Raw genomic sequence first — 12910 nt, 5'->3', positions numbered from 1 at the left:
GCAATAATCAAAGCGCCGGCGACAGCTCATGTCACTACATGAGCGAGCAGCCAGATGGTTTCCACATCACAACTGATGTGAAGACTGCGTCTTTATCAAAAAATGAGATATAGTAATCGAGTAGGTACGCCAAAATGCCTTGAAACGCACTCCACTAGCGCCATTGTTTCCTTGTATTTTTGCATGGCGACGGTATTTGCGTTTGCATTCTGAATATCACGGTTCTGGAAAGGTTTCTTCTTGGAAAAAGAAGAGACCAGCGGCTGCCTGAACTGAAAGTCTGAAAGTGTCGATACAGGCTGGTCCGGCACGACGCGGGACGGGAAAGAGACGAGCTGGTGAGACCGGAGACACGAAAACAGGTGGGCTCGTGGTGGGCTTTAATGCGCAAAATACAGCCCAGAGATTGGAGGATCGCGCTGTAGTAGCAGTTTAGTGTGGCTTACAACCGTCTGTTTACGTAGGGACGAAGATAATTAAAGTGGAGACATGATGCAGGAGCGAATCAGTGGGATGAGAAAAAGAAGGCGGCTTAGGAATGATCATTAGCATCGACGTCGATTGTATTGTACCAACACAAGGCAAAGGCAACAGCCCTTGCTTGTGCTGTTTTCCAGCTGTGGATCGATCGTTTTTAAGCCGCGTCCGCAGCTTGACGGCGAATATATCCCTAGGATTCGATAGTCCGGTTTGTACCGTACTGTGCTCCCACCTACTTGGACCTGTGAGAATTATACTCCCCGAACGTGCCAATTCAACGCTGCACTGTCCCTGTCCGGCTGTCCCTGCCCGCCCGGGTCCTTCCGCCTTCGGGCACAACGGCCGCGCGATGTCCGATGCGTCGGAGGAGGCGGACGCCCGGAGGCCGGACGGCACGGCCCGCGCGTGTGCGCCATGAAAACCACCGATGGACGGCCTCCGTTCCGTTGGCAGACCAAGGCCGAGGCGCGCGTCATTTCATTGAATTTTCCCGTGGGTGTGTCAACACCCACGCACACGTACACGCCCACGCACGCACCTGCTAAAAGCAGCCCCACTAAATAAGCTCCCGGATATATAGCCTACTAATTATTTATTTCCTCCTCCTTCCACCTCCCCGCTGGCCAACCTTTCCTCCAGGCCCCTGTCAAAAAAATATAGAAAAAAAACTTTTCCTCTAGGCCAGGCTAACGGCAGCGGAGCCACTTAAACCCGTTCTATATATTGCTCCGCGTCAAGCCGCGGTTGAGTATCGCTAGCGTGACAGACAGTGAAGCAGCTGCGGAAGTTTCTCGCCGCAACAAGCACCTGTGCGCGTGCGTGCGTGATGGCCGGGGAGGAAGCCAAGAAGGCGGTGCCGGCTGCTGCGGCGCCGGAGGCGGCCGCAGAGAAGGACGTGCCGGTGGTCATCCCGCCTCCCCCGGGGGCCAAGCCACCGGCCGTGGCCGATGACTCCAAGGCCCTCGTCGTCGTCGACAGCAGTGAGTATACTAACCTACTTGTTGTCCAAGGATCTATTCCGAGACATGCTAACCATTCTCAACTGTGAAGAGGGTTCATATGTGGAAGGATCAACTATTGCCTGTCCTGTTCGCCATGTTTTCTATCTGTTCCACAAGGTTCAGTCAGTCAAGTCACCGCACCTGATTTCTGACACTTTGCTCCGGTTTCTTGTGCAGAAGCTGCCGAAAAACCTCGCCCTGAGAAGAACATCCACAGGGGCTCACATGAAAGAGGTGACTGAATGATGATTCAACTCCGTTCCTTCTTCTCGTCTCTGCTGAATACAGCCGACTAAGCTGACAGCATACATAATATAACCTGCTTTCAGACGTCGCTCTTGCAAAGGTGGAGACGGAGAAGATGAGCTCTTTGATCAAAGCATGGGTGGAGAACGAGAAGGCCAAGGCTGAGAACAAGTAAGTTCTGAACAATAGATCCATTGTCACCCCTTCATTCTGCACTGGGACTGTCAGTTAGCTGGATCAAGCATCCATCCTTTTTTAGCACCCCTCCCTGTTCAGTAATCTGAATGTTTCACTGGCCAGCCCTGGAAAACTCTGTCACAGACTTAAAACCGGAAAGTTGTCACTGGAAGCTTTGCTATTCACTGCCCCCATTGCGTCACAACATCCTATATATATCGAGGAAATAAGTTGCAAATCATAACTCCAAATAAATTGAAAACAATAAATTTAATCCCTTGCTGTCTATGTCACAACAGGGCTGCTAAGAAGCTATCGTCCATTCTTTCATGGGAGAACACAAAGAAGGCAGCCATAGATGCTCAACTCAAAAGGAAGGAAGTAAGTCCTCCATTCCAATTTCATGTTTCTCAAGTTATGATTCTGGTATATTTTATTCTTACCAAGTTCGTTATTCCCTTTCTTTATTGCTGGGGATTTTGAATGACCTGCCTTTTTTTTCAAACCATGAGTGGTCTGCATATTTACCGGTACATTTACAATACTTCCATTGAACTTCATATTTTCACACTTTAGTGATATGTTCGAGTAGGATGCAAACAAGGAAGTTCTTCTTTCCTTCGAGAAAAAGAATCTATCGACTCTTGCCACATCAAGGCAATACAACCATAAGAGTTTACTCCCAGCCTATGCATAAGTAGAATCCCACAGACACAACATTACAGGCCAACAATAAAGTTCAGCCATAACATGTAACGACATAGTTTAAACACAAAAGGAAACAGCTTAAGGTCTTGGAAGACCGATCCGAAAGACTAAAACGTTGTCCATGCTGGGTAAACATCTCCTTGGCCACCTGCTCCACCTTGGCACATAATATGAACAGTGCATATATAAAAATTCACTATTTCTTTCTCTAGAAAAAAAAGAGAGAACTCGTTTATGTCTTCTGGTGACCTTGACTAGCTGAGAAGTTATTGTCTATCTATTCAATATGCTATGTAGCCACTTCTCCTAGAGGAATTTTATGTGCGTCCACTGATCGGCTAATGTTCTGGAATTTTACGAGCGTTCAGGAAGAGTTGGAAAAGAAGAAGGCCAAATACGCTGAGAAGATGAAGAACAGAAAGGCAATCGCCCACAGGGAAGCTGAAGAGAAGAGAGCAATGGTAGTGGCCCGGCGTGGTGAAGAAGTTCTCAAGGCCGAGGAGATGGCAGCAAAGTACCGTGCAACCGGGCTGGCTCCCAAGAAACTTCTCGGATGTTTCGGGGCATAAGAAGCACCTCAATCTTATGGCGTTGGAGGTGATCTGTTCTGTGTAGTTGTTTTTTTCATTATGTTCTGAAAATGTGTCCTGTTTTCTGTGAGTTAAGTTTGCGACTCTTCATGTTATCTTTTTTTTGCTGGGAGCTACTCTTCATGTTGCATACATGTAACTGCAAAGACAGATTTTTGGTGGTACATATATAGCATGCATTGTTCGCGTTGTCTGATATCAAACAATTACTTGCAGTAATATTCTCTCCATGATATCATACATGTTGAATCATATAGCTGCTCTACTTTTCTTTTGTAATGTCTGTTGGGTCTGATGTAGCGACTTCATGGCTTTCTGCATGACATGTTCAGAGCATATGATCTCTTCTTGACTCATGGTCTGATGTAGCGACTTCATGCCTGTTTCCTCTTCCAGTGTGTGGTCTTGGTAATGTGGGCATATGTAGGTATGGAATACAGGAATACAGGATATATGAAAGACAACAAGGAGACTTACCGAATTTGAACCTAACAAGTTCGCCACCGAATTTTCAGTTCAAAATTTGGTCTCAGAGCTCTTATTTATTTCGATGGCAATTTTCACCATGTTAGAGGATGCATTTTGACGCTTCATCAAGCTCCTTTGCATTTCATCCGATAAATGGGAATATTACATCCCTAGCCTCTACAATTCTGCTAGTGAACAAAGTCCCTTTGCATAAACAAGATTTTGACGGAAAGAAAAGCACAAACATACATGAGTAGGGAACTGCAAGCACTACAGGTCGCTAACATACAGAAGCCAAAATTGGATCTTCACTACCATTGCTTAAATCGGCTGGCCTTTGGGAACAACCTGATCCTTGATCCACATGTAGATAGGCACTAGCACGTAGTACGACGCGCATATCGTCCCGATGGCGAAGCGGAAGAGGAAGGCGAGAAGATTCACCTGTTCCTCAACATCCTCAGCCTTGGGACCAAGCTGCAGCAACAACATACCAATGATAAGTGATATCAACACACTTGGAACATTGAGATGGAGAAAACAAAGTCTGGCAGCTACGGATGCATGGAATGTACCTGCAAAGGGGAGTCGCCAGAAGCTCTCTTCACGCCTGTCACGGAGCATCCCATGATCAAGCCATGCCGACGAACACCACGGTACCACTTAGGCCCGATCCTTTTGAGCTTGACATCCTCGAACCCTGCCTTGGTGAACCACTCTATGTACTCTTCTTCTGTGGGGAAGAGCATCCACATGTCGGCGAAGAAGCGAGATAGCCAGAATGTTGGGTGAACTGGACCAATCAAACAGGCAAGCCCGCCAGGCTTCACGACCCTGTAAGCTTCCTTGATTCCTCGCTGCGGGTCAGGCCAATACTCAATGCTGGAGAATAACACCATCTATAAGCATGGCTGATGAAACGGAGGCATAAGAGATATGGCATTCGACTCACAATAATAAAATCTAAGCCAGGTCGCAAATATACACTCCTTTCAATGTTCAAGCAGCAGCTTAACATATAGGAAAGGATTAACCAAAGGTATCTGTACATGTCTACAGATCTGAAGATAGTTAGATCATTTCTTCCAGCAGAGTATCAGGACTTCAATAACAATTCTCGAATCATGGACAGCTGGAAACAAGAGCATTATCATTTGCTTCAAATTGCACCAGTACCAATATATCCTGGCAGGCAACTGAACCATTGTGTTTATAATGTTTATACTGCGGTCAGATGGATTTTGTCAACTAAAACTGGATTGGCTACAAATCTAGATATATTAAGACAGGAAATAACAAGGTATTGACATTAATAGTAGTAAGTAGCAGCAGGAAAGGATGAAGGTCAAGAAAATACTAGCCTACTCAAGCTGGCATAAGATCAGTATATACAAAGAGGTACTATAAGATAAGATATCCATACAATTGATAAGAGCATCACCTTCCAGCAGAGACATAGCGGTCAAATGTGTCAGTCGGAAAGGGGAGGTCCTCAGCATCACCCTCCATGATGGTCACCCCCTTCAGTGCCTCCTTCTGCCGAGCTTTCTCAATCTGGTGTGGTGACTGGTCCAGCAGAGTCACATTGTCGTTGTCCACATGCTTGACAATCCCCAATGTAGTGAACCCAGTTCCACCGCCAACATCAACAACCTTAAACTCATTGTCGTATAGTTCAGCAGGTTCCAATGCATCATCCCTCATGTCCTCAGTCCAATGCCCTGGGTTTATAACATGATCATATACTACGGAAAGAAACCTGTAGAACCAGAAGGCCTCCTTCTTGTGCTGTATGAACCTAGGCTGTGACGCTGGCCTAGCAGAGGAGACTGCACACGTTGGTACCACATACTTTGCTCCTGACCGGACACCACCTTTGTTTTTCAAAGGATTCCGACCAATCTTGGAAGGCCCCAAGAATCCTAACCCACTGGGAACTCTATATGTGGATGAACAAGCCATTTCTTGATCTCTGTATGCAATGTTAGATCAAATTGTGAACGGGTTAGTTCCTAGGGGCAAGAAAATGCTGTGGATATAATAAACAAAAACCCAGCAAAAGGGGAAATAACTATGTAACTCCTACACAAATCTTTGCGAGTTCTTCCATATACTTGTAAGGAAAATAAATAGAGGTCAAGTACCAGTGCTCCTGTGAGTTGTGAGGTGGCCATGGAGACAAGTTCTTGGCCTTTGTCAACTCATTTCTAAGTCCGGGATAACTTCAGGCCATAGAAACATGAGAACTACCAGCAGACATGTGTGCAAGATTTGTGTGTGTTGTGTGTGAGAACTTGTGTGCTGCAGCAAAAGGCTTTGACGTTTCTATTCCTTCAGAATTTTGATGGTTTTTGTCTGTTCTGCTTCTACTGATGTGGACATGGGGGTTGTAAATTTATGGTTGTGGATTTGCCACTTCATATCTTGAACTTGCTATTCAAATATTACACCTTATTTGCTGGATATATTCTATATAAGCAATTAATCTTCTGTTTTGCAAGTCTTACCAGCATTTTTTATTGCATAAATTTATACTACAACAAAAACAGCATACAAAGGCATTGTTACAATTTGCATCAGATAATTACTGGTCCTTACCCTAGAAATAATTCAATGGCCCTAAATTATAAGTGGGTACCTCTTAACTGCAATGACTCATGAGGACAATTACTCTTGTTAACTCGTAATCAACCAAAGTAAATCGTGCGTACCTGGTTTCTGCCAAGAGACCCAAGAACAACAGTTGATCGGAATGGAGCAAATGCTACAGTTATATTGCATGACTTATATGATGTACACATCACAGAAGAGGCACCGGATTCATTTAGTTGGTTACCATTATTCCAAACGACCTCAAGGTGACTTTACAACTAGATGGCAATGCCAGGACAAAATATGTGTACATTTGGTTAGTCTAGCTTACCAACATTGACTTTGTAAGTTTATACCCTTCAGAGTAGAGCAATATAGTGTTACAGGGCCATAGGTCGACGTTTGAAGACCATTCTCATTCAAATAGGAAGGCAAAATGCCATTTCTAATTACTTTTTGTTGATAACAAGCTTCAGCGGACCACTTCAAATTTATGTATGCAGCTCAAGATTCCAGTATGTTTCCTCTCTAAACACCTTTCTGATTAGCTATGGTTGCTTTCTGTTGTTGAGCTTGTGCAGCCTCAAGCTTCCTTAAAGCAGATGAACTCATTTTTTCTCCCTCGGTATCTCCAGATAAAAGATCAACAACCTCAACCTGCAATGAAGCTCATCAGTTCGGCTATGTGCTCCATACACTTGCAAGTTGCAACTTCATAGGAAATATAGAATACATGAGCACACCTTCAATAATGGCAGTTCTTTCCCTTCTCTTTTCTGATTTACAGCAAGTCCACCACTTAGTGTCTCCTTGCTAAATATAAATAACATTTTCACATCAATGAGGCACAGCAAGCAAAGCTTAAAGTAAACAAGGACATGCATGATTAGGATGGCCCATATTGGAACATCATACTTTCAAGTCCAAAATGGAACTGTAATATGCAAGTTCAACATCAATATATTTCAGATGCTTATAGTACAGAGTTGAAATTAGTGGAAGGATGACTTTTAGCTTTTGGTAAGATCGCATGCATGAAAGAACAAAATGGCATATTTATCAATAGCTAAATGCCAGAAAAGCTATAATGCAAATGTACATACCTGACAATAATGGCATCCAGCTTATCATCAATAATGGATGGGCCATATGGATCCTCAATAGGCTCCACTTGTACTATCAGTTCTGGTTTAATAGACTGCGATTTACAACAGACCAGTCATGAGCTTTTGCAATATGTTGTAATGGTCACTAGACAAACAACAAACACATGGGCATTTTTTTCTTTTTGGTAGCTCCTTCTGGTACCCCACACATAGCTAACGATTCAATACAGAACTGACAAGCACTTAAAAGTTCAGAGTCCATAAGCACTTGTTCCCAACGATAAAAAGTCGCCTGTATCTGAAATCGGAGTACAGGCTAATTTCATCTCCAGAAACTCTTTACAAATGTAGCATTGCAATGCTAAAGAAACAAAAAAAGTCAACAAGGAAGAGCTCTTTGGTACAAGGAGATTCTCTATCAAGCGTAAAAACAAAAGAACATTCACAAGTACTCCCTCCGTTCCATATTACTTGTCACTGAAACAGATGTATCTATCTAGACGTATTTCAGTGCTAGATACATCCGTTTGAGCGACAACTAATATGGAACGGAGGGAGTAGAACAGCATGCACAGATAGTAATAAGTCAGTCCTCAAATGCCACAAACTTCATTTCGAAGTCACTCACTACTGAAATTCTAAATTCTCACTGAAAGCATCAAGATGCACAAAAGCAAATACTTGTCTGCCAGAAACTAAATTCTCAACATGACTGCAGAATTTCCACCCCTCAGACCAAAACAACCAATAATTACTGGTACCTTGCACCAGTTCAGCAACCTAATCACATCCACAGCTTCGTTGCATACAGGACCACACAAACGTCAAACAAAAGCAACACGCCGATCTAGTTACCCAACCAAATCGACCTCATCACTAGCTATCCGCCCAATCATTATTAAGTCTCTGCTACCAGAAATCGCAGAAAACAAGGAGGCAAGACAGACAAACCTTGATGTAATCCTCCACGGCCTTGATGCGCTTCTCCACGGGTTCGATAAGCTCAGCGTACTAGGTATGGGAACAAGAACACGACCAAGAAGCATCATGACTCCAGGAACTGATGAACATGGGTGGAAATAAAAAGCACCTTTTGGGGGAAAAAGGCGAGATTTCTCACCTCCTTCTTGGCGAGCATGGGGCCCGTGCAGACGCCCACCACGATCCGATCCCTCACCAAATCTGCCGAGGCCTACCACCCAACACCCAAACAATACAACGAAGCAAGATTTAATCGGAAGGAAGGCAAAAAAGAAAAGAGAAACAATCCTGCTCATTTCTATGTTCTGGAGCAGTCACCTTGAGGAGGCGACGGTGGCCGTCGTGGAGGCGGTCGAAGGTGCCTCCTAGGACCACGGAGCCGTACGGCGGAGAGTCCTCCGCCGCCGGAGCTGGCGACGGCGGCGCTCCGGTCGGGATGTCGCCAGAGACGGGGGCAGCGATCATTTCTTTTCTTGTTGTTTTCCCCCTTTCCTCCTCCTCTTGTGGTTGTAGATTGAGGGCCCAGATTGACTCATACATGTGCTTAGATCTTTCTGTCTTTGTTAAAAAAAAACTTTCAATCTATTCATTATCAATCATCACAACAGTAAAACGAATAGCAGCCATAATAATAATTATATCCAGATTGGTCAACCATCTAGCGATGACTACAAGTACGGAGCGAGCCCACCGTCATCGCCCCTTCTTCATTGGAGCTCGGGGAAACTTGTTATAGTAGACAGTCGGGAAGTCCTCGTGCTAATGCCCTATAGGACCAGCGCACCAGAATAGCAACCACCGCCGTTGAAGAGAAGCGTAGATCGAAAGGATCCAACCCGACGAAACACGAACAAAGACCGGATCCATCAAAAACAAACGTCGACCGAATCCCGCAAGATCCGTCGGAGACAAACCTCCGTGCGCCCTCCAACGACGCTAGAAGCACTATCGAAAACGGGGGCTAGACGGGGAGAACTTTATTCCATCTTTAGAGAGTCGGTGCTGCCTCGTCTCTTCAAGCAAGACACAAACCCTAAGAGAAGTCGGAAAATCATCCAAAAACGAAATCCCTCTTCTGCATCTTGTCCTTTTCTCGACTTTTGGTGGGACGCAAACTGATTCTTCTTTAAAAAATTCATGTAGCAACATTAACTGCAATAAGAGCATCTCCAATAGCGATCGAATCCCACCGGCCTCACCGATGCACATGCCTGCACTGTTGGTTGTTGCAACGATAATAAGGTTCTACTTTGCAGAAGAAAGATTGAACCACTTTATGGTTTTGGTAAGTACCTTTTGATGTTTTTCATTCAGATATTGGTGGTGATTTTAGTCCACGCTATTATAGTTAATTGCATATATGGCTGTTATCACAAAGGATTTAAAGTGTTTTGCCGTATGAATAAAAACCGATATGAAGGCTTTCCCTAAAATGCATATATGTACTAAGTTCTCACAGGCAACAACTTTTGAACTATGTACAACAGATGCAGATTTATAGAATATTCAACCAAAACACTTTTCCAGCACTATTCAGAATATGAAGCTATATTATTATAATATAATATACTTTATTACATTGTTTTTATTGTCTTCATCATGTTAGGAAGAGCCCTTTTTGTTTTCAGAAGATACCTAGCTGATAGGTTTGCGATGCTAAAAAAAAGCTGATAGGGTTGCAGTTCTCTTTTGTTTTAATTAAAGCACCATGCATGTTTTTCAAGTTTTTCCTTTCAAAATAAATACTTACTCGTGTGCGTCATAAAAAATCACCGCAAACCTAACAACATACATTTTTTTGGCATTTGCAAAGATGATTTGGCTGAAAGCGCGTTTTTTCTTTATTTTCGGAATAATCAATGTGGGTCATAAATCAAATGAAGAGTAATGTTTTTTGCCACGGTTACTAGGCTAGGGGAGTGCATTGAATTTTTTGATATAAATATATATTTGGGTTATAAATGTGTTTTTTGTTGATAATCTCCAGTGTAAGCACTTTTCTTTTTTCTTGATGGCCATATTATGCACTTTTATCATTGTAATAGGAAACGAAATCCTTTTTGTTATCTTTTGATTATGATTTGGAGTATTTGCACCACTATCAGGGATCTCAAGGAGTTGGGATGTTAACTTACTTTAATTGCGTTGCTAGATATGTGCACTCGGAGAATTTTGATTTGAGCCCTGCTATACACATGACGATTTCCAGACGATTTGAAGACGATGCAGAAGATCATACCATGCAGTGCCCAGCGGCAGGATAGGTCCACCGTTCGATACAGTGTCGGCTGGATGTCGTGTATGAATTGTCGTCTACAAAGCAGTTTCGTTTTGATTTCTCATGTCAGAAAATTGGGATGATCCCGATTGGTGATATGCGTTGTTTTCTTTCGGTAGGTGTATGAATTCCTTCTCCCGTTGCAACGCACGGGCAATTTTCCTAGTCACTCCTATATTCTTAAATACAATGATCGCCTGAGCTATCTTACATGATTATGATCCATATGATGTAATTTTAGTGGTGTGTTTGTTGCGATGTCATCAATTATCACTTTTACATGTTTTATTCATGGATTCATAAGAGTTCTTTGCTCCATAATTTATAAACATATATCTCTCGGATCTACAAGTCTTGCATTGGGCATGTTTGTATGAATGATCTCCACCAAGAGGGAGTTGTATATGTTAGATGGGTTCAATCTTGCAAGTGATCTACTGTACAGATAGAATGTGGAAAGGCTTTGTATTATATTGCTACCAGTAAGGATAAAATATAGTTGAACAGTTGTCCTGCTGATGAATGATAGGTAAATAATATCTACAACATGTCATCATGCTTAATGCAATGCTTTGTTTTACTTAATACCTTTAATTCCATGATGGATAGAGGTCTTCGGGTGGAGTATTAGCTATAGATGTAGTTGGATTATGGTCTATAGATGCACAAACATGATGCATATATGCAATTATACCATGTATGATCATAGTTATAAAAACTGCAATTTAATCGACACACAATTGTAACTTCTTCATCATGCCATGTTATGTTTTATGGAGACATGTCACTAGTAAAATTATGGATCCTAGCCCATTCATTCTTATTGTTGTCCACCTCGATCTCACTACTTATTTCTCGTTTACAACCTGAACCGTTTAATTTTTCCGTTCCAATTATCACTTCCAACCACAAGTTACATTAATCCTTATAACTAGTAAGGCTAGTAGGACTGACAATCTCACTGGTTTCATTGGAACCAAACAAGTAATGTAGTTGTGTGCAGACGCTGATCATTGACTGTCGTTCAAGCGCTCATACTCCATTTGAGGAAAATTCTTACTTACTTATAAACTTTGCACTTGGGGGTCCAACAACTCCCTATATTAGAGGAAGGACCCACCTTCTTTGAGTAACATTGTAGCCTACTTACAGGTACTAGAGGGGGCTTGTGTGTAGGTCTACTTGTGTGTGAGTATAGTAATATAATTGGATGGGAATACCCTACGGACGTGCACGTATCAAGTCTATCTACGAGTATTTAGGGACCTCTCAGACTTGCACCCAGGCGTGCCTGAGTAGGCACTTGAAACGGATAATAATGTGCGCGCTAAGTCCCGAACACGTTACAAGAGATATCGTTTCTGTAACCGTGGGATCACATAATTATATCACATCTCCACGAAGATCGCCACCTAACTACCAACACTGGTCAATGTATATGTAGGGTTGACCGCCCTCCATCAAAGATGTCAAATGTCATGTTGTTCCATGAGGCATACACATGTAAATTAGCTCTCTCGTAAATTGGATCCACACCACTGCAATCCTCCCTTTGTTTAATACACGCTAGAGGCAATAACTAGGGCTAGTACCCATCCGCTGGCTAGAACTTGTGTGAAACTATTGTATCGCCATCATTGCCGATGGGATCCCTTCAGGGACTACATTTCTCTATGCTATCTTCCATGAACCCTAGTAGATCATGAGATCAACAGTGCATTGATCATCCATTATATTCGAGCATTTCTACAAAGTCTTAATTTTGTGGGGTTTTAATCATGCTAAGATGACATCAAATGATATGCATTATATCACACCATGGCCACAAAATCCTAATAACAAGATTTTACAACTTAGGGTACTACAACCATTTCCCAATGTGATGTCTTTTATAGGCTTTTGGTTCAAAGCATAGTAGTATATTGTTGGGGAACACAGTATTTCAAAAAAATTCCTATGATCACGCAAGATCTATCTAGGGATCCATAGCAACGAGAGGGGAGAGTGTCGTGGTGGGCGCATGACAGATGCCATGGGATGGCTAAAGAGAGGAGGAGGCTTGAGGGCACTGGTGGGCTCCAGAGGCGAGGTCGGCATGAGCGAGCGCGGGACGCAAGACATACCCAGGTTTGGGGCTCTCCGGAGAGATAACGCCCCTAGTCCTGTCGAGTGTGGTTTATGTGTTGCAGTACAGAGTTGCTCCTTGAGCTGTATCAGGGAGGAAGAAAGGCAGGCCGAGGCTTGGGCTGCTCTCTCCTTGTATGTGGGTGTTCTACTACTGCG

At 43.2% G+C, this 12910-nt stretch overlaps 3 protein-coding genes across 3 annotated transcripts; 1 reads left to right on the top strand and 2 right to left on the bottom strand.

The window, feature by feature from the left end:
• Window positions 1-1214: 1214 nt before the first annotated feature.
• LOC123127842 (remorin) lies at window positions 1215-3405 on the top strand. Its single transcript, XM_044547699.1, has 5 exons — window positions 1215-1460; window positions 1659-1715; window positions 1811-1898; window positions 2204-2285; window positions 2981-3405. Exons 1-5 carry the CDS (start codon window positions 1307-1309, stop codon window positions 3179-3181), a joined length of 582 nt encoding a protein of 193 aa, XP_044403634.1. The 5' UTR covers window positions 1215-1306; the 3' UTR covers window positions 3182-3405.
• A 377-nt stretch (window positions 3406-3782) lies between these two features.
• Window positions 3783-6182, bottom strand: LOC123127840 (2-methyl-6-phytyl-1,4-hydroquinone methyltransferase 1, chloroplastic). Its single transcript, XM_044547696.1, has 3 exons — window positions 5112-6182; window positions 4246-4552; window positions 3783-4147 (listed from the first exon to the last, which is right to left on the bottom strand). The coding sequence occupies exons 1-3, from the start codon at window positions 5630-5632 to the stop codon at window positions 3992-3994; spliced, it is 984 nt and encodes a 327-aa protein (XP_044403631.1). The 5' UTR covers window positions 5633-6182; the 3' UTR covers window positions 3783-3991.
• A 288-nt stretch (window positions 6183-6470) lies between these two features.
• LOC123127841 (phosphopantetheine adenylyltransferase 1) lies at window positions 6471-8904 on the bottom strand. Its single transcript, XM_044547698.1, has 6 exons — window positions 8668-8904; window positions 8489-8560; window positions 8320-8379; window positions 7366-7460; window positions 7006-7075; window positions 6471-6919 (listed from the first exon to the last, which is right to left on the bottom strand). Exons 1-6 carry the CDS (start codon window positions 8887-8889, stop codon window positions 6791-6793), a joined length of 648 nt encoding a protein of 215 aa, XP_044403633.1. The 5' UTR covers window positions 8890-8904; the 3' UTR covers window positions 6471-6790.
• Between the last annotated feature and the right edge of the window lie 4006 nt (window positions 8905-12910).

This window comes from Triticum aestivum, chromosome 6A, assembly GCF_018294505.1.
Source record: "Triticum aestivum cultivar Chinese Spring chromosome 6A, IWGSC CS RefSeq v2.1, whole genome shotgun sequence".
Classification (NCBI taxonomy): domain Eukaryota; kingdom Viridiplantae; phylum Streptophyta; class Magnoliopsida; order Poales; family Poaceae; genus Triticum; species Triticum aestivum.
Note: the sequence above shows the minus strand (reverse complement) of the source record. Positions and strands in the feature narration are given on the sequence as shown.

What these genes read in the sequence shown, in the direction of transcription:
- LOC123127842 (XM_044547699.1), top strand. Translation starts at nt 1,307, where the DNA reads ATGGCCGGGGAGGAAGCCAAGAAGGCGGTGCCGGCTGCTGCGGCGCCG. An exon ending in CCTCGTCGTCGTCGACAGCA is followed by an intron (nt 1,461 to 1,658) that starts GTGAGTATACTA and finishes TTTCTTGTGCAG; the next exon opens with AAGCTGCCGAAAAACCTCGC. An exon ending in AAGGCCAAGGCTGAGAACAA is followed by an intron (nt 1,899 to 2,203) that starts GTAAGTTCTGAA and finishes ATGTCACAACAG; the next exon opens with GGCTGCTAAGAAGCTATCGT.
- LOC123127840 (XM_044547696.1), bottom strand. Translation starts at nt 5,632, where the DNA reads ATGGCTTGTTCATCCACATATAGAGTTCCCAGTGGGTTAGGATTCTTG. An exon ending in CGCTATGTCTCTGCTGGAAG is followed by an intron (nt 4,553 to 5,111) that starts GTGATGCTCTTA and finishes GTTATTCTCCAG; the next exon opens with CATTGAGTATTGGCCTGACC. An exon ending in CTGGCGACTCCCCTTTGCAG is followed by an intron (nt 4,148 to 4,245) that starts GTACATTCCATG and finishes TTGTTGCTGCAG; the next exon opens with CTTGGTCCCAAGGCTGAGGA.
- LOC123127841 (XM_044547698.1), bottom strand. Translation starts at nt 8,889, where the DNA reads ATGTATGAGTCAATCTGGGCCCTCAATCTACAACCACAAGAGGAGGAG. An exon ending in GCCACCGTCGCCTCCTCAAG is followed by an intron (nt 8,561 to 8,667) that starts GTGACTGCTCCA and finishes GTTGGGTGGTAG; the next exon opens with GCCTCGGCAGATTTGGTGAG. An exon ending in AAGAACTGCCATTATTGAAG is followed by an intron (nt 6,920 to 7,005) that starts GTGTGCTCATGT and finishes GCTTCATTGCAG; the next exon opens with GTTGAGGTTGTTGATCTTTT.